The sequence below is a fragment of the Lagopus muta genome, chromosome 4, assembly GCF_023343835.1.
Source record: "Lagopus muta isolate bLagMut1 chromosome 4, bLagMut1 primary, whole genome shotgun sequence".
NCBI lineage: Eukaryota > Metazoa > Chordata > Aves > Galliformes > Phasianidae > Lagopus > Lagopus muta.
Genome location: NC_064436.1, coordinates 4,795,997 through 4,823,713, shown reverse-complemented (window position 1 = coordinate 4,823,713; position 27,717 = coordinate 4,795,997). Strand labels below are relative to the sequence as shown.

Sequence of the window (27,717 nt, the reverse complement as noted above, 5' to 3'; positions counted from 1 at the left end):
TGATGAGCACCCCAAAAAAGCCTCGAATCAGAGACAGCAGTTCAACGCGCTGCCGAGTAACGGGCTGGCAGAGCCCTCCGCTAATGGAACCGCCGAGTTAAGTGTGACACGAGGACGCGGCACCTCCTTCCATCCCCACGAGCGCAGCGGGTGCCGGCCGGACACATCCACACACACAGGCTGCAGATACGTGACACACAGGTGCGCTCGGAGCAGCGCAGAAGAACGGAGCTGCCCAGGAGCCCGGAGCAGCTCTGCCCCACGCTCTTGTCGGAGGGCGGCCGGGATGCAGCGCGGCCCCTCGTTCCCTTCTTTTTCTCCCGCACAGCCGCTGACTCAAACGGAGAGCGAACGGCATAAGGAGAAATCAGGAGGAAAAAATAAAAAAAAGAAAAAAGAAAAGAAACAACACTAATTCCCCTATAGGAACGCAGCGCGAGGCCCGCCCGCAGCCCTCACCGCGTGGCTCAACCGAGCTCCGCCGCCGGTCACCCCATCCCCAGCCGGCACTCGGGCCCGACTCCGAGCCCGCAGCCCGCCCTCCCGCCGCACTCACACGGGCGGCAGCAGCATCTCCATGGCGGCTCCGCTCGGCCTTCCTCCGGGTAACACGGGCACCGCGCGCTGCCGCCAGCACCATGCCAGCCGCTGCCGGGTGCCGGCTGCGCCCGCCCGGCGGAGCCCCGCTGCCCTCCGGCCCGCCGGGAGCCGCCGGTGCTGCCCACTTCCGGGGCCCCGCCCGCAGGAGGGGCGGGCAGCGGCGCGCAGCCGTAGTGGAGCCGTGCGAGCAGCCGGCCGGCGGAGGGTTCGGTACCTGTCGGCAGCTGAGGATGATGAGGACGTGATGCTAAGGAATAGGCTGGGTGAGGGAGGGCGGCGTGTGTGTGTCTGGACGCTGCTGCCTTGTTTGTTTTTCTTAACAATCTATATCATCACATTTGTGTCCGGGTCTGGAGCCCCCAGTACAAGAAAGACAGAGAGCTGTTGGAGAACCACGAAGATGATCAGGGGACTGGAGCACCTCACCGACGAAGACAGGTTGAGGGAGCTGGGCTTGTTCAGCCCGGAGAAAAGAAGGCTGCTGGGTGACCTCATTGCAGCCCTTCAGTACCTAAAGGGAGCCTGCAAACAGGAGGAGAGTCAACACTTTGAAAGGGTAGATAACAGCAGGACAAGGAGAAATGGTTTGAAGTTGAGGGAGGGAAGATTCAGGTTGGATGTGAGGGGGAAGTTCTTTGCAGAGAGAGTGGTGAGGTGCTGGAACAGCTGCCCAGAGAGGCTGTGGGTGCCCCGTCCATCCCTGGAGGTGTTCAAGGCCAGGTTGGATGGGGCCCTGGGCAGCCTGGGCTGCTATGAAATGGGGAGGTTGGTGGCCCTGCGTGTGGCAGGGGGGGTTGGAGCTGCATGATCCTTGAGGTCCCTTCCAACCCTGGCCATTCTGTGTTTCTGTGATCTCTGGAGGCCCCTTCCAAACCCTACAATGCTGTAATTTTAGTTCTAGTCACTGATTAGATTAGTTTCTGATGAAAGATAATGAAATGTTAAACTAAAAGCATTTTAATTTATCGTATAATGTTTGCCAATCTCTAGGAATGTTCCTTTCTTGGTAAGTGCAATTTCAGTTTCCTTCTCAAGTCTTCTATTTGATGGTTGGTTTGGGAACACTTAAAAAAAATTAAATGTATTTCCACAGGGGGGTTTTCTAAATGAAATCATCACTGCTGTTGGTACTGTTTTTATGAAGCCTGGGCTTTGCATCTCTTGAATTTGTCTCAACAGAGAAGCAGATCTGCCATTGGATTGTGTTGGAGAAGACGAGCTGCTTGTTAAAGATTTGAAAGAAACAACGAAACCCACTTACATGGCAGCCAAATCCAAAGGGACCAGCTGTAGGAGTGCATGCTCCTACATGAGTCCATCAGTTGTGCCCACGGGAGCTTGGTAGTTCTGGTCATAGTCACATCACACGTTCACATTTCTGTATCCCAGGGTAAACTCATAAGGCAAGCCCCCTAACTCTTAACTATCCAGGACACTCAAGTGAATGTTACTAGTAACAGACTGCACTGTGTTGAGGGATCCAAGATGTTGATCATGAAGTCATTGTAAACTTGTGTGGAAGCTGATGAGGGAATGCTTTTGCACGCTACCTCCGTATAGGTCCTGTTGGCACACAGACAGCTGCAGGTCCTGCACCCTATTATCATGGCAGAGCTCCTTAATAATATTCATTCCTAAATGAACATTAAGCCTTTTAAAACTCTGACTTCTGTCATTTTCTTCCAGTGTTATTTTGGCTTTTTAAGCCAAATGTCTGATGCTAGCAGAAGTAACTTTTGATGCAGAACATCAGAAACAAACACAAATAGAACAGGAATCTTTTTTTTCCTGCAGTAATGTCTTTGCACTTCAGTGAACTTGAATCGTATACAGCTGTAACAAAAATGATTGTATCCAAATTGCCTGGTTTTGGCTTACACATCTAGCCATGAGAAAAGGCATTTGAATAGCATTTGGAATTTTATGGGATTCTATTTGATCCAATGCTGCTTCTGCTTAGAAAAGAACTCGGAGAAAAACAAACAACCAACATTTAACTATGGGGGTATACAGGCAGCTTTGAAAGGAAATAGGCTGTGTTTCTTAACAGAGATGAAGAAGCTGTTTGTTTATACAGCAGCAATTCAACTCACTGCATTTACTGGGAAAATTCAGTCTCGTGGTTCATTCTGCTCTTGTAACATTTGGACCCTTCCCACTTGTTTTAACGTTCAAAAAGAATGCTGACAATGCTTATCAACAATTGCATAGTTCTTCAGATATACTGACACTAAAAGTGCTTTGCTAATACAGAAGCTACACCTCAGCAAAGTATATCCACTAAAAAGGAAGTTATGCCAGCAAAGCTCTGCATTCTAGCAAGCTTGTTCCACAAGTTGGAGACCTAGACATGAAAAGCAATCCTAGTAAAAATGAATGCAGCTGCATATGAGCGTTTTTAAGGGATCACTCACTATGCTGCTGTGGTCACGCAAGAATAAGTCTCTTAACAGGTCGGAAATGTGAAATGAGGAATAGCAAAACAGCTGCTATCACAAATAAATTGTACTGTGACTGAAGTTAGTTAAATATGACTAGACATGAATAAGATGATTTAAATATTTTCTAGCATCATTCTTCCACTCAAGTAATTGCACCAAGTATCACAGAATTGTAGGGGTTGGAAGGGACCTCTAGAGGTCGTTGAGTCCAGCCCCTCTGCAAAGCAGGCCCCCTACAGCAGGCTGCACAGGTAAGTGTCCAGGCAGTTCTTGAAAACCTCCAGAGAAACAGAATCCACGACCTCCCTGGGCAGCCTGTTCCAGTGCTCCGTCATCCTCACTATGAAGAAGTTCCTTAATGAAAATAAGTGATGGCTAATATTTATCCTTAGAGTTCATGTTGCCTATAATAATAACGATAAAAATGAGTAGTTAGGAACTGGGTTTTCAGGGTTTGGACATGACATCATTCCCTAAAAGACTTGATATAGCACGTAGTCTATACAGGCTTTAAATACTTCAATCCTGGTTTTGGAAAAGAGAGCCAATGGTAAGAATCTTCTGACTTCTGAGCAATGGATAAGTTAGGTACTGGTGATCAGTGCTGAACTGATCAGAGCGTTCTTGGTAAATTACACATTTGCTTTAGTGTCATGGATGTGAGGAAGTCCTGGTGCAAGAAAGCATTAGAAGGAAGCAAGAGTAGGTTGTGTCTTTGATTCATGTAAGTACTGCAAAATACCCAGGCCCAAAGTACAGATCAGTATGAGGAAGCCTGAGGCCCAGTGCTGCAAAGGTTTGGATTTCACATGTGTATCAGAGATGTCTGTGAAAGAGGTGGCCCAGGCTTTCAGTATCAGACTTGCAGGCTTGAGATGCATCCTCTGCACCGGATTAGGCAGTCGTGGCTCTGTGCTCAGTGGGTTCTGTCCACTGAAACAGCAGAAAACCCATCAAAATTCAACTTGTAGCTGTTAGACTTAGTGCAAAGGTAGCAACAGGAAATCCCAGCAGGGATTTCAAAAGGGAGACTGAACCACTCCACTCAGCAGAAACCCATACTTAAATCAGGCAAAGCTCCACCCATCAACACAGAGTTACACCTTACTGAAGTTGTGTACAGTTTTTGTGTACAGTCTACATGCACACACAAAAGGCTTCTCAACGTCTTGTTCTTAGCAAATGATATATCATGTGGATAAGCATACTCTTAAGGCAGCCCTCTTGTTCTAGAAATCATCTCAGCAATTTTTTTCCCCACATCATTTTGCTTAAAAGAAACCAAGTGTATATATTACTGTTATGTTTGTTCATACTTGCCTACAGCCTAACATGTCCATTTTATGTTATTTTCCTGTAGAATGAAGCAAAATCGTTTTCTACGTAGATAATAGCTGTAAGGTATTTTATTTAGCCAATGTAAGTCCATCACAGCCAATATACTCCTGCAGCAATGTTGTAAAGTAACTCAAACCAATTCAATCAACTATCACACAGCTTTTTGAGAACACCTGCAGCTAATGACAGAAATTACATTCAACCAATTATTATACTGCCATCTAGTGCTTACTGAATGTATAACTGTTCAGAGAAATTCTATTAGTTTCATAGCAGCATGAAGGCATACAATATCCTGAATTGGAAGGGGCCACCATGTCCAATCCCTGGCTGTACACAGAATTCAAACCTGATGTCTGAGAGCACTGTCTAAATGCTTCTTGTGCTCCAGCAGCTCAGTGCTGTGACCCCTGGGGAGCCAGTCCCATGCCCTCTCTGCTTCAGTAGTTCGTGGTTCCTATGATTGGCTTACAACAAAAGAAAAGTTCAGCTCACATATTTGAATATAGGCATGCATATAGGGAGCTTACCTAAAAGCAGCAATTGGGAACAGTTTAAACTGTGAAAAGTGACAGAATACGCTGAAAAAAATCAATTGGAACTGTGGTTGTTTTGCACACACATAAATAAGCCTGGAGGGCCAGTACTTGAGGACCTACTTGAGGGACATCCAAATGTAAACTGAGAAAAAGCAAGTGGGATACAGTTCACACACTGTACAATCTCTTTCCTTCTGTAAGGAGGCAATGAAATCAAAGACATTAAAATATTAAAAAATGATTGTATAACCAAGATGTTATAATCACAATATAATTGTGCATAATCAATAGATATCAAGATGTTATAATCGCAATATAATCAAGAGAGTAAGGCAAAACAGACAACGATCACAAAAGAGAATAAGAAGAGCTTACCCTTCAGCTGAGCTCACCAGAAGACACCAAAAGAGGGGATCTCCAGAAGAGATCCTTCCCCTCTGGTAGCCAGCTCTTAAATAGGTCTAGGAATTGCCTTCACCTGTGCTCCTCTGGCTGACTCATGGCTCACCTCAGGTGATTAATCAGAGGTTCAGGCCGTGACTCAGCTGTTCCCATACAATGATATTAATGTGTTTTCCACAGGTTGTTAATAGAAAGCAAAAAGCATTTTTAGCTGTTGTGGGAGAAACTGAGTTCATAGAATCATAGAATGGCTTGAGATGGAAGGGGCATCAAGGATCATCAATCTGCAACCTTGCTGCCACAGGCAGGGCTGCCAATCTCTGGATCTAATACTAGACCAGGCTGCCCAAAGCCCATCAACCTGTCTTTTATGCATGGTTTATGCATAGTTTATGCAAGCTAGTTCCTGTCAAGTTGATTTTATCATCTTTGAAGAAAATATTCAGACAATAGAAATATATTTGTGGAAAACAAAACCTATTTTTTTCCTTGGAATGTCATTCTCTATTTTAATTTTACCCAATGTTTTCTTGAGGCAAATTATCTCTGATATTCCTCTTTTTCCAGGAAAATCACCCTGCCATGCTATCTAAACCCCAATATTTTCAGAAATAGTTCTGCATTTCCCTTCTCACATATGGTTTAGGTATATGCTTGTCCTACTGTCATACCTCTATAATACAATATTAAAAAAGATGTGATTTTGAAATGTCAGAAGAAAGTTACAGAATTCATAGTTAAAAATCACTTTACATAGTGTAAACTTTTTGCCCTCCCAAGTAGGTGGTTGCTTAAGCCTCAAAATATTTAAAACAAATTCATCTTTATCTCAAGGTAAATGATACACTGAGCTATTCATTTCTAAAGTTTAATTTATACTTCTGTTGTAAATTTCTAAAAATACATGTGAAATTAAGAGTTTCATCTGTTATGGAACCTCTAATTATTTGCTCTTGAATACAACTGGAAATTTGGTAGAATAAAGAAAGCAAGAGTGCTCATTCTTTTCTTCACAACTCTTTCAGTCACTGTTACATTATGTCTATCTGCATTAAGCAGTCCAAATTGTCTTTCCATAGAGGTAATAACTTTTATCTACCCATTTTCATCAGTCTTATATCTGCACTCCTTTATAAACCTAAGCAGTTTGTACTAATAAAACAGGATTATCCTATGGCCACAGCAAGCCTTCAGCTTTTAAATTTGTATATTAATTTGAGAAGGACTGAAAGAGTTTTTATTAAAGCCAGTGCGATGCTCTTCTCTTCAATAGCTTGCATTTAAAGGCTACAGAAATTTTAACAGGTATTTTATTTATGAAGCTAAAGCTTCATAGCAAGTGGTGGAGTTTGATTGGATGATTTATACCGCATGTAAACAGTCCCTCAGAAAGCCTACAGGAAACGTATAGTTTGCATTGTATGAAAATCAGAAGCTAAATATGGAGAGAAAGATTCCTTTTTTGAATCTCCACAGGATTTTAAGTGCTTACAGGAGCCTGAAATAAATAAGTACCCATGAAGTGTCTGTAATCTAGAAAATACACTTCATTTAGTGCAGTATGACTGTCAGTCAGGACTGTTAAAACCAATTCATGCAAATACAAGCGTCTTTACTGTTATATTTACCTTTTCACTTCTCATTTGCATTCTTATTCCTTGTGGGATGTGTCAGAAGCCCATGTTCTCAGAGCAGACTGTTTTTACGCAGAGCTGAATATAGTGTAAGTACTAATTGTACCTGCAGTACGAATGAGAAACAGCAACAATAATTACACCTTTTATCTTGATGTGAAAAGGCTGTTTCCATTCATGCCAAATTTAAAATAAAATTGAGAGGAACAAAAGTAGGTATTAGGCCTCTTTGTGAAAGTTGGTGCCCAAATATTGTAATTATTACTGACATGGAAGAGGTTATGCCTAAGCGTAGGATTTAATCCCGGGTTTCTAATCTATGCTAGTTTTCCATAAAGGCAATCTGCAAATAAAGACATCATAGCACAGAATTGTTGGGCCATACTATATCTTTTTACCTTAGCTGTAATACAAGAATGGGCCTAACTCAATGTATGTTAGGCAATGGGAAGATTTTCAAGTTGGGTGCACTGAAGCAACAACATCTGTGACATTCGTCAGAAGATGGAACTGGAACTGAGCATTAGAGAATCCTAAAAAGCTTACGTCATCTTACATCATCAAAACCTTACTTACATCCTTAAAACCTCTCACAACAAAAATTACTCTGAATCCAGTAATTAAAACTGTATGCACTTCTCTTCTGAGAACCAGGTACCCGAACTATCCACAGTCCATGGAACTGGAGCATTAACCTTTAACCCCCAGTCCACTACATGATAATTCCAAGTGGTGAATCAAATCCTTGATTTAAGGTTTCTTGATTCATAAGTGTTTGAACAACTGTTCTAAATTGCTTAATGTTTTAGATTGATATCTCTCTTGATATCTTTTAGTGAGAACTATTGGTGATAGGTGGATGGTTGGACTGGATGATTTCGTAGGTCTTTTCCAACCTTGGTGTTTCTGTGATTTCTATGATTCTGTGATTCTCTTTCCCCCACGTTGTTTCACATCAGATGTCATCCTGGCCAAGTTCAGAATGCAAACCCACTGAAAACAAAAGGGACAAAGCCATTTGTGAAAGCAAAATGTAGGGAGATAGATACGCAGTTGACCATTTTATTTGGTTATAAATCAAAGCAACGCAAGATGATGTGTGACTTTCATTAAAAAAAATAATAAAAAAAAAGTTTGGGATTGAGTGCACCCTTAGTAAGTTTGGGTGGGAGTTGGGAGGCAGTGTTGATCTGTCTGAGGGGAGAAAGGCACTACAAAGGGACCTGGATAAACTGGATCAATGGGCCAGGGTAAACCAAATGAGTTTCAATAGGGCCAAGTGTCAGGTCCTGCATTTTGGTCACAACAACCCCAGGCAACCCTACAGGCTTGGGGAGGAGTGGCTGCAAAGCTGCCTGATGGAAAGGGACCTTGGTGTGCTGATGGACAGTGGGCTGAATATGAGCCAGCAGTGTGCCCAGGTGGCCAAGAAGGCCAATGGCATCCTGGCTTGGATCAGGAATGGAGTGGTGAGCAGGACCAGGGAAGTCATCCTGCCCTGTACTCAGCACTGGTGAGGCCTCACCTCGAGTGCTGTGTTCAGTTTTGGGCACCTGAGTACAGAAAGGACATGGAGGTGCTGCAGCAGGTCCAGAGAAGGGCAACAGGGCTGGGGAAGGGCTTGGAGAATATGGCCTGTGAGGAGAGACTGAAGGAACTGGGGCTGTTCAGTCTGGGGAAGAGGAGGCTGAGGGGAGACATTTTGCTGTCTCCAAATACCTGAAAGGTGCCTACAGGGAGAGCGGGGTTGGTCTCTTCTCACTGGTGACAGGTGACAGGATGAGGGGAAATGGCCTCAAATTGTGTCAGAGGAGGTGTAGGTTGGATATGAGGAAATATTTCTTTACAGAAGCGGCTGTTAAGCACTGGAATAGGCTGCCCAGGGAGGTGGTTGAATCACCATCCCTGGATGTATTTAAGAACCGTTTGGATGTGGTGCTCAGGGACATGATTTAGAGGAGGGCTGTTAGAGTTAGGGCAGTATGGTCGGGTTGTGCTTGGACTCAATCTTTAAGGTCTTTTCCAACCTTAGCAATTCTATGATTCCTCAAACAAAGTTTAACGGTATTTTGATTTTTTAAAACTGCTATAAATCGTTCTAAAAATCGATCTAAATGTATTTATAGTCGAAAAACATTCTAGCCATTATGATTAGCCAGCACTTAGCTCCTTGGCTGTGCGACTGAGTGCAGTGCACTGCACACAAGCGGTTCTGGTTTCTGCACAACAGATCCGTTAAGCAGAAGGGAGCGTTTTATTGAAATATCCTTAGTCTAGATGTTCATCAGCCACACTGCTGTGCAGACCGTGACAGCCAGGCTGACCCCCCCGCATGGCACAGCACCTTATCGAAGTAACACCGCGCGCCTCAACGCAACCGCGCTGCCGTAGCCCCGCCCCCACTAGCGGGCGGGGCGGGGCCCGGGCCTGCGCCTGGCGGAACCGCCGCTTAAAGGCGGGCGGGTGGAAGCGGGCTGGGCTGTGGAGATGGCGGTGACGGGACGGCAGAGGGATTTGGATAACGTGAGCGCGGGCGGAGCGGGGCTCGGCAGGGCGCGGGGGCGGAGTGTCGGCGCTCGGGAGCGGGGCCGGGCTTCTGTGCGAGGCGGAGTGGGCACAGCTGGCAGCGGGGAGCGCGGAGCTGGGCGCCTGCCGGTGGGGCTCCTCCGCTTCTGGTTCTTTCTTCCGCTTTTTACTTATTTTTGCTCTTCAGCGACAGGCTGCGGCCTGCTTTTCCTCTCGGTGCGGGCGGCGGAGGGAGCTGCTGAGCGGAGAGCTGCCGGCCCGCCTCGGGAAGCGAGAGGTTTCCCTGTGCCGTGCGGAGCTGGGCGCGTGGTGCCGCCCGTCGGGGTCCGGCTGTGCTGGGCTTCCTTATAAACGCCGCTTATGTTATGCTTTACAAACGCAACCTGCTGCCCCTGTTGTTTCTCCTACAGCAGCTGTAGGAGACTGTAGACTGTCAGTGTGGCCTTTATGCAACAGTTCGTGCTGCTGCTTCATCTACAGCAGGAGGCCGTGTGTTCTAATTGCTTTGGCTTCTAATGGGTGTGGTTTTAGCAAGTCGTAATTGAATGAAGCCTTCAGTTGACCTAGTTAAAGTGCTTCTTTGCTTTGCGTGTCTTCAGTTCTCCTGGTCGCCTTGCTGAGCAGTGCTCATCCAGGGGTCTCTATAAGCTGCTGTACCCAATGTAAGTGGTGGATGCCCCGTCCTTGGAGGCATTCGAGGCCAGGCTGGTTGTGGTTCTGGGCAGTCTGGTCTGATGGCTGGTGACCCTGCACCATAGCAGGTGGTTGAAACTACATGATCTTAATGGTTCTTTTCATCCCAGGCCATTCTATGTGGAGGTGGGTTGTAGCTGACCTCACAGCAGTCAGATGCACTCAGTTAATGCTTTGTTCCTGTATTTCGGGTGCAATGAGCTCACCTTTTCCCATCAGGCAGGAGAAATTGTCCTGACTGTGGCTTGTTGCCTTCCTCTGAGCAGTGAGCTGCTAGGTACACTGGTGTGTATGAGGTAGGATTGAGGGGAGATGGCTTTGTGGCTGGGGTGCCTGTCCTGAGTGCTTTCTTCCAGAGTTGAAAATCATTCCTGACATCATGTAACAGGGATGGAGCATTTTTGTACTTCTATTTCTGGATTTTAAGTTGGTAATGTAAAAAGGAGCGGTAGCATTTTGAGACTTAAAGGTCTACTGTGGAAGGTGATTTTACCGTGTGAGTATTCCTGCAAGGACTGTTTGCGTTCAAAGGCTGTAGTAAATGAAAGTTTGAATAGGATTCAAACAGGTGAGGAAGCCCTACTTGCACCCTGTAGTTAGGTGAGCAAGGCATTTGGTGTGCTAAATTAAAATGTAATGCTGGCTGAAGTAAGCCAGATGACTACTTCCTTTGTTGTAGGCAGATGTCTATAGATGAAATAGCACTTAGGAGCCCATCTCTTCCTATTCTGTCCTAGTAAATAGTTTTTATTTTAGCCCTTAAGTTGTACTTTGTTTTTCTGTTCCATGTCCACAAGGAAAGACTTTTTTTCCTTCCACCCATGCTTAGGTTATTCTTACTGCTTTTTTTGCTAAAAAAAAAACACACAAAGATTTCAGGGGAATTACATAGTTAAAGTACCTGAGTGGAAAGTGGAGTTGAAGAAACCCCCGTGGTTGGCAGCACTGTCTCAGAAGGTCTCTTTATGTTCTTTGGTGATGGTAGAGCATCTCTTGCCCAGCCCTTACTGGCATCTTTCTGAACTGATTCTTCATCCTTGCCTGGATTTGGTTTGAACTATTGCTGCAAGTGTTTGGTGTGTTGGTGGTTGAATCACTTGAACTGAGCTTGCATTTGTTAAGTGGTAGACTACAACTCTTTCTTTGTCTTAAATTTACTTTCACAAATGCATGAATAACAGGCTTAGAGTACCTGTATAAAACATGAGGATGACTCTAAGACTAAGCTTCCTTAAAACTGAGAGTGATGCCAGGAGGTGGACTCATGTTAGATTCCTCTGGGTTTTAATTGGCTTAGTACTTAAGAGCATGTATCTTGAGATACTGATCTTGTTCTTTCTTTTCCATAGCTGAAGCAATAGAAAATTGTTCTGACTTCACTTTCAGGACTTATTTGTGTTCTCCCTTCTTCCTCTGCTCCAGGGCTCCTTGGAAATAACACAGAGTTTAGAAGATGAAGCTCTGTTGGATGCACCGCTTACTTCGTCTCATACGCTGTATTCTCAACTAAGGCCAAGATTTCATGCTATCCCAGTAGTTCTCCTTGCCAACTTTCTGTTGCTACTGCATGTAAGTTTAAGAAACATGACTTCCTTATGAAAGTGTACTATGCTAATTCTGAAATGCTACCCCAGCAAATCACTCAGTAATGCTATGGCACATCTCTTTAGGGAGTGGAAAAAACATTTTAAAGAGTAGCTGTTTGAAGTTGTTGGAAATGTATCTTGAGCTAACACTACTGCTGTAGAAGTGCTCAGATGAGTTATAGAGTGCTAAGATCTGAGCTTAATGTCACAGGGGAGGCTTAAAGTATTTCTTATCATAGTTACTAAGCATGTCAAGTTAGACTAATTCCTGGGTTTTGCATGGTAGTGAATGGAGGGGTAAAGGAATCCAGATGTTATTTCTTGCCACGACTTCCATCTGGGGGTTGAGGTAGAAAAGCACAGGCAGAGCACGATGTTATAGCTAACAGTGTGAAGGTCTTGCTGGGGTTGGTAGACAAAAGCTGGGAGAGTCTTGTCTAGTAGTGAGTTTATCCTTTAAAAGCTGAAGCCACTTATTGCTTATGATCATGTAGAAACTTCACAGGAAGACCAGGTGAAGAGCTTTCTTCCTAAGAGGGAATTCAAATGGTACTCTCATGGCATGATGCCATTTATACAGACCTGGAGATGGTATGCTTTTAAAGCCAGAGAATATTCAAGACCAGCGAACGTGGAAATTCTTTAATCATAAATGACCAAAATTCTATCATTAGTCCTATGCAAAGCACTCTCTAATAGAATTTTAAAAACTTGTTTCAGCCTCAGAGCTGTTTGAACAATATGCCCTGGCCTTCTTTTTTTAATACATGTTTTGTTTGCTTCCTAGTAATATAATGAAATCTCCCTCTGAGCCAACTTAGGAAAGGCTGTTTCTGCTTTTCTGTTGAGTAGACAGCTAATATTTCCCATAGAAACTGAATGTCTAGCCATATGTGTTTCACCTACCAGAACATCACTGGTACTGTTAGATAGCATTTTGAGTTTGCATTTTGAAGGTAGACACTGCTGTTTTTAGTGAAGAACTACACTTTGCAGTGCACTGGGACTGTTTCAGTCTGCTGTACACAGTTGTGGTGCATTGTCAGTCACTCTGGTGCTAGAGAACTGCTAGAAACCTTTCAGTTCCCATCATTTTCCTCTCTCCTGCACGTGGAGAGAAAGGGAGGGTAAGAAAAGAACTGCTCAGGTCTCTGTAAACCTGCAGTTTTCCAGGTTAAGTCTTGCTGCTGCTGCTGTTGCTGAGCCTGTTCCAGGGCAAGTCAGTAATTGAAACAAAATGGAGAGGTATCATCTTATGTTGGTAGAGTAATTGCCCAAGGAGTGGTGCGATCTCTTGCTGCAAAGAAACATGCTGATGGATGGGGAAAGCTAGTGATCTTTTTTTTCCCCCTTCCCTCTCAATTCTACTAATGTGCATGAACTCTGTGCAATGTGGAGGCATCAGGTTAGCTTATGATGGATAGCCAACGCATGCAGCAAGTATCCTGGAGAAGTTAACTCCTGATAGTGTTGTGAGGTGAAGCCGTGATGCATCTCTACAATTGTTTGCATGGCACTTGATGTATTTCTTTTCCCTCCTGTACCCAGAAGTAGAGCTAGGCAACAAATAGCTCCTTCACAGTGGTTGCTTAGTTGCATTAAATTCTGGAGTGCCCTTATGTTGGTGTGTGTTGTGGCTGGGGTTCTGAGTGGCTTTCCATTTCCCAAGCCTTGCTTTTTTTCAAGGCTTTTGGCTTCTGTCAGGAGACTGCAGAGGAGTAGGAGATATACAGACCCCTTTATATTAACCTTATCTTTTGTCTGCATGTGTATGTAAAGAAAACAAAACTTCTTGAATTCTGCTCTTTATAAGAGTCAAGTTTCATTTATAAATACCTTGACCTGGAGTGGGAAACTTGGTGTTGGACTTCTTGGTGTTGAAATGTAAGCTGAACAGCATTATTAAATGGCACTCTTAATGCAAGCTGTCTCCTCATTATAGGTGTTGACATAGATTAATAGAGCTGTAATGCTGGAGCATGACAGCTGGCATCACACAACTTAATGTAACTGTTTTCTGTTCTAGAATACTTTTCTTGGGATGAGTTGAGCTGGTTGTGCTGTTGTTTTTAAAGGCAAACCTAACAGTAAATGGACTAAATAAAACAGAGGTTAGGTGAATTTTTCCTAGCTTTGCAAGAAAAGGGCATGGTTACGTTACAGCTTAAATGTTCTGTTGATTTCAACTTACTTTCCATTTAAGATACTTAGCTCTTAGGTAACTTTGAATTTTAATTGCATTGGAGTAACATTCTTAAGTCTAATGTAGATGCTTTTCCCCCCACTGCTTTTTCCTTCTGCCTTCTACCCTGGCTTTCCTATGGTGTGATGTTGCTCTCTGTTGATTGCAAGTTGTTCTCTTCCCACTTAATCCTTCCCTAGCTTCTCAATCATGAACTCCATTCACAACTCAAGTGGGCTGAAGGTGGTTCACATCAGTCGTTAATTAGTGGCTCTGAAAGACTGACTTCTGTGAACAAAGTTGCTTGAGAAATGACAAAAATAGCTGAAGTTGAAGGGTGTGAAAGGACTGGATGTCCATGAAGTGGAATAGGAGTGAACCATTGAAGTGAAATGGCTTTGGAAGTCAGACTTTTTTTTGTATCTCATATTGATGAGTTGTTTCTACCAGTTTTGAGATATGGGGAACTTATAAAATCCAAGTGTGTTAGTGGCATGAAAGCTGCTTAGAGTTGAAGCAAAAGCATTTTTGCTGTATACAGAAGCTATCAGTTGAGTTTGTGTCGTTGGGATTTGTCTTATTTCAGTTCAGTTTTAGTGTACTCATTAAACAGAATGAAGAAAGATGTGAGAGGACCCGTTTTTTTTGTTTGTTTGTTTACTAAATGAAAATGTTTAAAGAAATCCACAACATTTTGTAGTGATTTAACATGCACACACCTGAGGTAATCTGCACCAAGCACTCCACTTCTAGTCGGCCAGAAGATGGCACATGATGCAGTGTTGATGCTGTAAGCCTGAGGAGAAGCCTAGAAGGCATGAAAACTTACAATAAAACTTCTCTAGGCTGGTCATTCTGATTAAATATTTAACTAAATGAAGAAACTGTTAAAAATTACTCTTTGGGGTTTTTTATCTCCTGTTAGTAATTCACTGTGTAAGGTAGTAAGTTGATGTTTTGCTTTCTGATGTCTACCTGGAGATTGGATTTAGAAAGATTAATTATCACTAATGAAATGTCAAATTCTTGTGTGGAAAGGAATGTAGACTGTCCTAGAGAGCAATAACAAGTTTAATTGAATGAGTGTAAAAAAAACTTTGTGTGTGAATCCCTTCCCCTCAAAATACAATAGAGAGGGAGAAAAAAATTGCTCAGAAATCAGATTAATTCTCTTAGAAAAAGAAGTTTGGTTAACAATGTAATTGAGTTGGGGGGGAATACTGAAAACAGTGGTCATTCTTAACTCTGTGCAAGGAGGAGTATGTTACTTGAGTTACATGGGATTGTGGTAAGATTACCTAATGTTAATAGCTTATCTCAACTTCAGTGAAATCAGTTCAGTGAGTGGTGCTTAACAAATCACAGCAATCTGTCTTGTTTGATAGCTGACTGTGGGTTTTCTCCCTTCTCTTTGTTGCTCTTTCAGGTTGCTTTCGTTGTTCTAGCGTTTCTAGCAGCTATGTTTTGTTCTTACCCCAATCCAAATCAGGATAAATGCCCTGGGAACTATACTCACCCATTTAAAGTACAGACTGTCATAATAATTGCCAAGGTGATTCTGTGGATTCTGCACGTGTGTTTTGAACGCTACGTCCACCACCACCACAGCAGAATCAGAAGCAGAGGCTACTTCTTAATATATCGATCGACAAGGCATCTCAAGAGGCTTCCATTGGTGATACATTCTACAGGTGAAGTGAACTTGTTTTCTTGTTCATCTTGGCAAGCTTTATTTTCTGGTGTGCTAAAAGACTGAACAACTCTGTATCACGTGTTGTGAACTTCAGAAATGAAATGCTTCAAATGAGAAGTTGTGGTGGCTATTTTATTCAGATGGGCTGTTCTGACTTGCCAGATGCGTGTTGTAAAGAGCTTTTATAGTACAAAAGTGCCCAGAAGTTGAAGTAACAAATGTACTCATTTATGTTTAGCTGCTAGTGATGTTTATTTGCATACTGATTAATCTAATTAGATAAGTGACAAGACTGCAAATCCATCCAGCAAGCATAGCCTTGTTTTTCAGCCTTAGTATTTTAGTGAAAGTTGAGGGGGGGGGGGGGAGGGGGAGTAAAGCAGCTGCATCAACTGTTGTTCAATAAATGTCTGAAATGAGTTAAATAAACAAGAGAATTTACAGTCTTCAGCAGGGCTCCATGTAACACTTGGCTCTACTTGTAACTGTATTTTTCTTCCAATGGACAGCATGTGATGTGTGACAGTGGGGGTTTTTCTTCATGTATTCAATGCTACACCACTGGCCAGTGAAGCTGGAAAACGTTTCAACAGTCAGCTGCTTTGCTTCTTATAAAGAAAAAAGCTCTCATTCATTGAATCTAAAGATCCATGTAACTTGAGAGGCTTGTCCACATGTGGATGACAGTAGCAGGGAAGAGCAGTGGCTTCCACAGTGTTTTTCTTAGCTGTGTATCTTATAAAGATCTGGAATGGAAACTTTTAACCAGTCTTGTAGGCTGTGGCCCTACTGAATATAAAACTGTATCTTTCATTCTACCTGGTCATGAAAAGATATGTGGAAACATCGTTTGAATGTGCAGAACTGCAGACTGTGGCCACTAGATAGAGCTCTGAAGATGCTTTTGGCATGCAGTGACAAGATTAGACTGCAGCAGGCTTAAGAATGTTGAATAATAGTTAAAAGATGGTTTCTGCCTATTGAACGGAGACTGAGGTTATTAAACTTGACTCTTGTCTTAGATGGAGTCAGTTTCTTCTCTGCTTTACCAACTGTGGGCAAATGTACATATTCAGGTGCAATCAGTTCTGTGCTGTGAACTTGTAGTGTAAATAATCTGTAGCTCAGAAGGTGGTTAGCCCAAATACTCTTAACACCCAATTATGCTAATTGCTGTTGATGTACCGACAGTTCATTTGCCTAATTCAGGAGAACTGTACAGTCCTCTTGTTGTTTTAATGGCCTTAATATGTTGAGTGTTTGTGGCTATAGCATTTGGACAGGAAATGATAATGTTTTGCCTTCCACGTGAGGCATGCAGCAGTGTGTGAGAATTTAAAGAATGCAAAATAAATTCTTAGGTCTGTAACTGAATGCTTATTCTCTGTAGTTATTTGTGCTCATCTCAGTTTAAACTTCAATGATCTGCAAGTATTAAAATAAATAGCTAGGCAACTGGAAACCTGTGCAACTATCTCCTTTTCAGAGAGTTAGAAGTCTTACTTAACTTTATTTTTATGGGATGTACTTTTAAATACACTAAAGTCTCTTGCTTGATGGAAAATACCCTTCCATTTCAAACTGAGTGATGTGACCTCTTAGGCATTGAAAAGGGGGGGGGATAAAAGCAGTTTTTAAGAAGGATAGTAGTAGCAGGGCTAGGAACTGTTCAAGTCAACATATGCTGTATGTTAGGTTTTCCCATCCAGTCCTGCACCCTCTCCTTAAATCAGAAAAAAATCATTTAAAAAAAAAAAACCCAACAACCCCTACCATTACAGTCAAATGCTGAAATGAAACTTAGTTTTGTTGCCAAGAGTTGTGAGCTTGCGCCACCTATGTTAGCAAGTGAACCAAACAGGCAAGCATGGTTTGAAGCATTGCAGCCTAATGTGGTTCTCCAGGATTGAGGGATTAATAAGTTACTTCTAACAGCTAGTGAAATTCTTAGCCCTGAGAAATAATGCTTTTTTTTTTTCCTAGGTAACGCAGCCCTGCTTTTGATTTTGTCAACCCAGCATTCCTTTCCTGATCACAGTAAAGTGTACCTGTATCTTATCCTGGGAGTCCTGGGCCTGGAGCTGATCAGTTCACTGACATGTCTAGTGATTTACACAGGTGAGAGATGAATTTTTGCCTTATGGGGTGTGGATTGCTCTAACTGCTCCTGAACAGTATTGTTTGCCCTCAGGGTAGTGCACTTTGGGTGTCCCAAGATGATTAACTGCAAATAGGGAATGAATCCGTACCTGTGGAAAGGCTGAAGTGAATCTGGTACAAATGGGAAGGCTGAAAGGTTTGAAACAGGTTTCTAAGTTCTTGGTAAACAAAAGTGCTTGGCTTAATGCTGCAGGTTCTTTGAAGTGGCAATAAAAAAAAAATATTGCTGAAGTGTCCTGTGAACTGTCTTGGCTGATAGTGCATTCTCAATTGCACTTATTGTGGGTTGCAAAGCTGTGAAAGCTGGTTTTGTCAGCTCCTGTGGGACTTGCAGAATTGATGGTGTGATGTGCCTTCATCTCCAGACTTCTAAATCTCTATTCCCTTGTCGTCTTTACCTGTTCTATCTCAAAAAGCTGCAGTTCCTCTGTCACTAAAACGTAAGAACTGCCCCTAATTAATGCTTATTTTTTTTAGATTGCTTGTATTCCTGCTTAACAGTAGCAATGTTTTCTATGGCAGAGAGGTGAAATCAGACAGGCAGATTTAAGTTTGTTCCAAGCCTTGAATCAAACAATAAGAAAGTAGAAGCACTCCGTTCAGGACTGCATGCAGTTACACATGAAGTAAAAGCCGTTTTCATGGCAGTCAGTGTATGTCTTAATTTGTGACTTGTTTGTGGTTTTTATTATTGCTATTTCTAGGAGCCTTTGCTTATAGAAAAGAAAGCTTTGGTGTAGTGACAATAAGAAGTGCTGCTGATTTGTTTTGGTCATCTAGGAAATAAAAGTTGGTTGCAACAAAACTGAGATCAAAATACAGCAAGCAGTCCCAGCTCTGAACTGCATCTCAGTTCTGTATGGCATGTGAGATGCCTCCATGTGTGTCATTTTATCAGGCTTTCCATTGAATTAACCTGTCCTGGAGGAAACATGAGCATGGCAGTTCTAGAGAGCTATTCCAAGAATGCTGGAAGACATCCCTTCTTAGCATAAGTATACTTGCTTTCCTGGGAAACTCAAGAGTAGAGATAAGCTACTAAACATCATTAGGACTTGAGCAGTTCCAGTGAAACAGTATTTGTTACCCTGAGACCTCTTGTAGCTCAGTGACCTTCATTATGTGTCTCTTACCTTAGTAAAATAGAGCAAGCTGCTATTAAGGTTGATTTCCTTCTAGTTAAATCTGAGACTGGAATTCTGTAAGAGCTCTTAAATGACCTGACCTTCTGACATCAAGACGGTTGTCTTCCTTGGCTTGTACTACCAGTACTCATGAAATCATTAACCAGTTTATACCTAGGAAAGCATGGGGTGTGATGTTCTTGTTTTTTTGAGGTAGAGCTGGGGGAGGCTGGAGGAGAGAGTTCCTTGAGTGCTGGAATCAAAGCAAAGGAGCGAAAGAATTGCAATGCAAGAAGGAATGAAGCCTCTCCCTTTTGACAATAGTTACCTTGCTCCCGCAGCAGTCTGAGCTTCATTCTCTGAAACTTGATTGATGTACAGAGCAAGTATTAATTATTATGTAACATTTGACTGAAGGTGGGAAGACCTTTCTAATTACCTTAGATGACCTTTTCCAGCAGGTAGGTAGTTCAACTTCCATCCCAAAACATCTTGAGGTAAGCTAACAGACCTCACATAACTGTGTGTGTAATGATTGGTTTTGAGGTAGTTTGACATTCCCAAGGTTGAAGATAAACCGTGTATTTCCTGAAGGGAATAGAGGAGTACTTGGTTAGATTTGACTCTGATGCAATAGTGACATTCACATATTTTATTTTTTTTTTCCCCTCTCAAAACAGAGCATGTTATGTGGCAGGAAAAAATGAAGCCTCCTTTTTGGGTTATTTCAGAGGCAGTCTTCTAGTCTTCTGGAGTGCCTGCCCCGTTATAGGGCAAACAATAGCAGATATCACTGACTGTTCTATGACTGTACCACTAATGTAGCTCTACAGCTACACCAGCAATCCTGGGAAGCCTATGGTTGTTCTGCACTACAAATTCACAAACATCAACCCCTTGCCTGTGTTGGTAGATGACCCCTGAACTTAATGGGAAGGATGTACCAGTGTAGAGTCAAGTTGGTTCTCTCCTATGGATTCTTTTGCATCTCTACTCGAGTTGCTTCTGTAGAATTCATATAACTGTCTTTTTGTTTAAATGTTACTGAATGTAGTGCCTCACAAACAAAAATGTTGTGGAATGCCCAATTGAGACTTCATAATTCATGAACTACGCAGAAGTAGTTCACAAAATTGTGTCCCACGAAGTAGAGCTCCCCTGAATAAAAACTTTCATTCAGTTATGTGCCTATATATGTGTGTGCATATATATATATTTATAGCTATGAGCTCTGGAGGTGAGGGATCAGATCTACATGGAATTGTAGATTACATGTAGATTTCTCTGTAACAGACTCAATTTATGTAAATCTTTTGAGTGAAGTAGGTATGCCTGGAAAAAAAGCTATGATGCAGAGAGCTCTAAATGTAAGTTGAATCAATCTCAAGTTCATTATTGATAGGGCAGGGGGTCAAATATTATGTTTTACTAAATATATGTACTTAATGACTTTACTACATTAATGACTTTCCTACATCTATCTAATAGTGCATAAATAAGACTACCATCCTCATAAAGCATGTTGGAAATTCCTGATCTATTCCTTTGTGGCTTTACTTGTGGAGGAATACTGTCATGGAAATAACTAACCTTTGAGCTTAACTTGTAGCTAACCTCTGGAGGGCCTTAGCATTGTTTTAGCAGGGTGCCCCATCGTAAACCTTACTATATTATTAACTTGTAAGAATAGTCTTTCTCTGCTTTAGTGGAGGTTTCTCATGTGGACCTAACTGAAATGGCTTTTTGGTACTAAATGTAGTTCTTGTGAACCTATACATGGTTGGAAATGTATAATCTGGATCTCTGAAGTACATTCCCTTTCGTAATTGGGGGCTGGTATTTGAGTAGTTTCAAGTATTTGCAGCTTCCTTCCAGAAATAACATGGTGTCTGCTGTTTTTTCTCACCCTTACCTGTCTCCGTTCCATATCTGCTACCTTTCTCTTCAACTTAATTCACAGATGCCCAGGAATGACTTGGTTGCTTTTTTTTTTTCTTAAACCAACATTGTGAGGTGTACAGTATAGAGTCTCCAAGGTTGGGAAAGACCTCCGTGATCATCCAGTCCAACTGTCCACCTACCATAAGGATTTCCCCAATAAACCTTGACCCTTATATAACATGTGAACTTCTCTTAAACGCCTCTAGGGATTCAGCTACCTCCCTGGGCAGCCTGATCCAGTGCATGACCATCCCTTTCTGAGAAAACTTTCCTAATATCCAACCTGAACCTTGCGTGTCACAACTTGAGGCCATTCCCTCTAGTCTTATTGTTAGTTCCCAGGAGGTGAGGTTGCCTTCCACTTCACCACAACTTCCTTGCAAGTTGTTGTGGAGAACAATGAGGTCTGCCCTGAGCCTCCTCTCCCCTGGACTGAACAATACCAGCTCCCTCAGCTGCTCCTTTTCAGGCTTGTGTGCCAGACCTCTCACCAGCTTCATTGCCCTTCTCTGCACATGACCAGGGCCTCTGTCTTTATTGTAGTGTCTCTCTATCTAAGAGCCACTCTGTTTTGTGTACTTAATAGCTTTCTGTATCGAGTATCCTAGTTCTGGAACAGGCAGACAAGCTGAAGCTTCTTTGTAGGTAGTCTAGTCAGAATAGTATTTATGAAAGAGTTTGAGAGAACTTGTGACCTAGATGCAATGCTAGTATCTAAACTTCCTATGGCTGTTTTTATTTGCATGTTGCTTAATGTATGGCCTGAATTTAGGCACTGAATCTCAGTTCCATCTCAAAGGTAGTTGAGGTTTTTCCCTCCCTTAGGAGACTAAACTTCACACACGCTAAGCAGTGTATTTAAGCTTCCTTTTCAGGCCTTCACTTGCAGTCTTTGAGCAGTGGGACTGAAAGAATGAGAGTATTTATAATCAAAGCTGTATTGGCAATAAGTAAATTCTGCTGTTGTTTCTTTTTCCCCCCACTCATAATTACCACACTTCCTTTGTTTGCTACTCTAAGGCAAACTTACCTGTTACAGATTTATTTAACTTGGACTCTGTTTAGATAAAGCTTTTCTGTTGTTACTGCTGCTTTCTAAATATTGTATGGATTTGTTTCTTTTAGTGAAAGTCAGCAACTTCAATCGTGCGAAGCCAAGACCTGACATAATTGAAGAAGAAAAGATGTATGCTTACCCTAGTCACATTACCTCAGAAGTTGGATTTGGGTAATATTCTTCTGTACTAATCTGCTGTGTGTTCAACTGTGGTAATGCTGACTGAAGGAGTTGTTACTTCATGTAGAAATATTTGGATAGCCTTAAATCTATCAGCCACAATAGGTGTGGGAAAAATAGTTCTGAAAGGAGTCATAGATCTAAGACTGCTATTGTACGTACAGGTGAGAAATGAAGTTTGTGCTTTTGTATAGAAATAGCAGTTTCTTGATAGATGCAGGAACTATTGAAGATGAGACAGGAATTATTTGAACATTCAAAGCTGTTTGCATCAGTCTTTAATGTACTACAAATAACTGTGCTTAATTTCTTTATAACTGACTTGAAAAGCAAATGGGAGATAAATGTTAGTGTCTTAAAATGTTTACAGTGTGCCTCCAGAAGTGCAGCTTCTTGAAACAGTCCTTTCAGACGAGAAAAGAAATAGTACACAGCTGATAGATGAAAAATCTGCTTTTTTGTTCAATTGCTGGCACGGAACAGCGCACTGTAGCAAGGGAATTGAAATGTATTTCCAGTTCATGAGAGAATTACACATGTGGATGAGCCAATGGAGGCATGAGCATGACTTAAGCTTACATGGCTTGCAGTAAAAGCTGTAGTGCAGAAGTGCGGAGGTGACTACTGCTTCAGCCCTCCCCTGTGTATCACAAATGCAACCTGCAGATGCTTTCATGGAACTTGAAAGTAGAGATTCAGGACACAGGAAGGATTTAGATTTGTCTTGCTATTTTGTCTGACTTCCATCTTTATATCAACATTATGGCAACTGCATGGGGGAATTCTCCTTTCTTGTTTAACTCTTCCCCTGAGAAATCCTTAAGTGCTAGAGAAGTTTGCAACAATGAGCAGCTGAGGAAAAGACTCCGATGCCTTGATTAACAAGTGTAAACTTCCTCTGAGAACTGATTACAAAACAGTTATTTTAATCCAGGTCTGTACAATTCTGACTCTTTCCTGTTGAGTTGAAGGTCTATTGAAAAGTGAATCCTGTTAGCTGTTGACTTGACCTTCATTCTATGAATGCTTTATCAATACTGTGATCTCCATGACCTAACCTACTGATCAGGAGCTGTTCTGGTGCTTTAAGTTGGTGGTGCAGATTAGGGTTAGTGTTGTAAGTGTTCTCTAAAATACTTGATCTTTTTTTTTCCACCAGCTTAACCACAGTAGGTTTAAACTGTACTACTTGCACTCAACTGGTCAGTGCACTTGAACTATGGTAAGGGCATTGCTACTCAACGGAGTGCTGCAAGGCTTTCTAAGTTCCAGGATGCTCAGAGCAGATTTGCAAGTGAGCCAGCAGCAACTAATGAGTATGGGAAGACTGAAGTATTCTCACAGACTTCAGTACTTGTATCTTAATTTCTGACTGCAGACTCGGCAGTTCTGTAGTCTTAAAGGTTTTATGAAATAGCTCTGTTTTACTGTGCTGGTTAAATATAGCCTTTGTAACATTGCTTTATGGAAGCTGGAGATAGCTCTAAGCTGAGGGTAACTGTATGTGAGGCACTGGATCTGCAGTAGCACAGAGATGTTAGGTGCTAATGCTATTAGAGTATTAACAAATAATATCACTACTCTTTTAGTCCAGGTAAATCAAGAAATCGTTATTTTACTCAGCTACAGGCAGCAAAAGCAGTATGTAAATATTATGCTTCCAATACACTTCCTAATGTGGTTGGAAAAGGTGGCATGGGTTTCTTAGTACAATCCTAGTGTGGTGTCTGTTTAAGTAGCTTAAGTTTGTAAAAGCTAAACAAGCAGCCTTGTACTACTGTGGTTCTTCTGTGTTGTCCAGCAGGAAGTACATAACTTGCTTATGCAAACACAGCTCAAAGTTTAGCCTACCTTTTGTACTTCCTGCCCTCTCTATAAATGAGATTAGGTACAAAAGATTGTTTGCCCCTTTGAAAAGCAGTCAAGATGTTCCAAAGTAAAACTGAAGGAAGCAGTTTGTTACAGTATTGGTGAACATGCACTGACCTTTCATATGTCAGGTATCTGTTATCTCTTATGGAAATGTGTATTCACTTCTGTTCTTTCAAGGGAAAATTCAAGTTTAGAAGAGATCGTTGAGAAGCAAGGAGATGTAATAGAATATCTTCAGCGACACAATGCACTGCTCAGCAAGAGACTGTTGGCTTTAACATCTCAGCAAACCAAAACTTAAATGCTTGGAGAACTGCTGCTGGAGCTCAGGAGAGAATACGAGGCAATACAATATCCAAACAGACCTGTAGAGATGACTCCTCAATCTTCTTTCCCATTTAAAAATAGAGCTTAAATTGCAAGTATGAGCTCTGCGTACACTGTAAACCTGTGACAACTGGACTTAATGGCTTTTTTCACATCAGTTCTGAGAAAACGTTCAGGAACAAAGGATTTTTAATTCCTAAGAGGTTACAATTGGAGTTGAGGGACTGGTTTAACTTTTTTCAGTCATTGCTGTTATTTTGCACTGGTGTATTTTTTTTTTTTGAGCTTTAAGTTACTGAAGTACTTTCTAGAATGCACGTTTGTTCTCAGATAAAACCTAATTTTGCAGAGGATTCCTCTCAGCGTACAGTACTGAAGCTGGGGTATCTTGAATGTAGGTGTTCAATCACTGCACTTCAGTATGTCCAGTGTTTAAGGTGTTATGCTTGAATAATCCTGTATGAAGTACATACTTGCATTCTAGATTTGTTTTCTCCTTTGCCCAGTAAAGGACTGAAGTTGTTTCCTATGCCAGCAGGAATATTTAGCATCCAGTTGAAATAATAACAAGGGCAGAAGGGAAGGGTGGTATCCTACAATGTATGGTACTGCATGTGAGATTTGGCTATGTTATGATCAGCAATTTGAGGAGCTGATCAGAATACTGGCTGTGGATAACAGAAAGGTGTCTTCAGGTCTGCTGATTCTCCTGCTACTGGAATTGTGTGTCAGCAAAGACTAAACAGGGTTCCTTCTGCCTGCCAAACTGACACACAAATGGTAAGTGCTGTCATTGACCCTGTAACCCATTAGTGTTCAATGGGGTTTCAAGTTAAATCCTGTTAGAGCCTCTATCAGAGTTGCTCTGTGCTTCAACTCTTCAAAAATGTTGCTGTCTAAATTTAAAAGCCAAAATGAATGTGTGTGGTGGATATCAGCAGGGGACAGAATGGCCTTCTGGAAGTGGAAAAACAAGAGTTATCAGTTCTAATGGAATAAATTCATTGGGAAGGGTGGTAAAAATCATGCTTTTCAGATACTTTGTCTACCACTGTAGTCTAAGCATTATTTTAGAAGCAAATGTCTGTGGGAAGACAGAATAATTACTGGTCAAAACTGGGAGGAAGATCCTCATGAGGAGTGGTCTTGTGGCTGAATATGGGGAAAGAAACACAAATATTCTATTTTTTTTACTGGAACACAACTTCAAAAATAACTAAACTGTCTACTGTAATAACAAAGAAGGAGATTGTCTTTTATTATAAGAAAGAAGTTGATATTTTGCTGCTATTTAACACTAAACTGTACCCCTTAATTGTTTTTTGGAAATAAAGCCACGTTTTTATAGTGAACATAGAAAGGATATAAATGTTTGTTTTTAGAACTCAGGTCTGAATGTATTGTATATAATGACTTAAATAACTGCTATGGAAAGCAGTAAACTGTGACTGAAGTTCATGTACAATAAATACAACTAAGGGAAACTGATGCCATTACTACTGTTCTGTGTAAGACTGCAGCATATTGTGAGCAGTTGCAAGCTGCTGAGTTGTTCTGAATGAATTCAAGGCTGGGATGACTGAACTTGATCTCTACACCCACCTCACTGTGTCCTGATGCCCACACCATTCAGGTAAGTAAGGATGGTTCTAAGAAGTGGAATGAATGGACAGGGAAGTGAAGGGAGAATGTGTTCTAGGAAAACAAGCCTTAGGCAGATTTGCAGCAGGGAAGGTTTAAATTAGATGCCAGGAGGTGTCTGTTCACAGGGAAGGTAGCCAAGCACTGGAACCAGGCTGCTTTGTGTCCTCATCCATCAAGGTAGTGAAGATGTGTGCTTGGGGAACTAAGGGGATGTAGTTGAGTGATGGAATACTATTAGACTTGTGGATCAGGAGCTGTTTTCCATGCAGCAGATGCTGTGCTAAGCTGAACAGCAGTACCAGCCCTGTTCCTGAGGGCAGCTACAAGGTGAGGGGCAGCTTTCTGTGCATGCATCTCCTGCTCTGGCCATGTCACATGCTGTGAATTGTGGATGCTGCTGAACTGGAGAAGCAGAGAGCTGCCCTCATTCCAGCTCTGAGCCCTGGCTCGGAGAACTGCCTGTTCTACTGGCAGTGCTTTGCTTTTCTGAAACCCACTGCTTGCTGTGAGCTTCACATGGGATGTTGGGTTTCTGACCACTGGCGATGACTCAGAGTTGTTCCCCAAATGTTCGTGTTAGTGTTAGCTTTTGGCTACCAGATGTTGAAATGAGCTAAATGTGTTTTGTTCTGCTTCTTAATAGTGCCTAGCAGAAATTATCCTGTGAAACCACCTCTGTGTTTCACCTCATGCAGGAAATCAGACTGCTGGACTTTGTAACAGCATTCCCATCTGTAGAGTGCTATACCAACTTCTGCAGTCACGCAGCTTCACCCTGCAGAAGGTCATCCTCACTCGAAGAAATAGAGTGATGTTGAAGAACAAAGGCAGGCTGGCAGACAACGATCTGACCTTGAGGTAACTGGAGAGATGTTTAGGGGAAAAAAAGAAAGACAACCAGCATCATCAGCATTGGAATTTGTTAAGCTTCCAGGGCATCGCTGTTAACTAAAGACAGGCTCCGATATTTGTGCTGTCCAAGCCAGAGCCATTTCCCACTGCAAAGCATTCAGCAGACTGATCGCTAGCGGGGAAGATAAAGGCCATCTGCAGTAGTAAGAGATCAGTATGCTAATTGTACTTGTCTGATGATAGTCAGGCACTTGAAACTTATTTACCATGCTAATAGTGCTCCCGATTGACATTAATGCAAATCTTATGTGACCCTTAACAAAATCTGGCTTTGTGTCTGCCGCTCTTGAGATATTTATAGCCTATGTATGTGGCGTAAGGGAAATATTTCCAGTCTTTATTCTTCCATAAATTTCCTTTTTTCATTTTGGAAAGGGAAGAAGTGAATTGTTTATTATTCTTTGGGAACGAACTGATCGGCTGTTTCTCACCACGGCCTTACACTTACCTCCATTTCCTGTTGGTTCCATGCAACCACAAGACCAGGCATTAGTTCTGAGTTTCAGATAAATTCACATTTTGGACTTCAGAGTCTGGGGGCTGAATAGACCTCCAGTCAGATCTCTTGGTTGTTGGATTCTATCAATTTAATCTCAGTTCTGAGTTTGAATGGACAGCAACTTCCCTTTAAACAGGCTTCCTTTAAACACTCACGCATGCAGATGGAGAATTGAGCTGTTCTAGCACTGTGCCCAAATACTGCATGTTTATATGTTTAATCACACTGTATCGTGGGAAAATCTCTTTGCCAAGGCAAGCTTAAATTGTACAAATCAACTGCAAAAATTCAATGAAGTCGAGGACAAGTCTGACTCGTTGGAGAACAACACAGCCCTATTAAATGTAAATGAGAACACAGGATCACA

General features: G+C 42.1%; 2 protein-coding genes across 3 annotated transcripts in view; one reads left to right on the top strand and one right to left on the bottom strand.

The window, feature by feature from the left end:
• The window catches only part of KLHL2 (kelch like family member 2), a 62,712-nt gene extending 57,403 nt beyond the window's left edge, over positions 1-5,309 (bottom strand). Inside the window, exon 1 of one of the 2 annotated variants that reach the window (XM_048942361.1) lies at positions 5,294-5,309. Coding sequence is in view for 1 of the 2 variants with exons in the window: in XM_048942360.1 (XP_048798317.1) it covers positions 557-579 (23 nt within the window). In the remaining variant the exon portion in view is untranslated. Of the gene's footprint in view, positions 1-556; positions 727-5,293 lie in introns of those variants that run through there. The other variant, XM_048942360.1, reaches the window with a different exon arrangement.
• A 4,061-nt stretch (positions 5,310-9,370) lies between these two features.
• Positions 9,371-25,783, top strand: TMEM192 (transmembrane protein 192). Its single transcript, XM_048942385.1, has 6 exons — positions 9,371-9,477; positions 11,596-11,742; positions 15,368-15,632; positions 17,618-17,752; positions 21,985-22,087; positions 24,146-25,783. The coding sequence occupies exons 1-6, from the start codon at positions 9,442-9,444 to the stop codon at positions 24,267-24,269; spliced, it is 810 nt and encodes a 269-aa protein (XP_048798342.1). The 5' UTR covers positions 9,371-9,441; the 3' UTR covers positions 24,270-25,783.
• Positions 25,784-27,717: the final 1,934 nt, after the last annotated feature.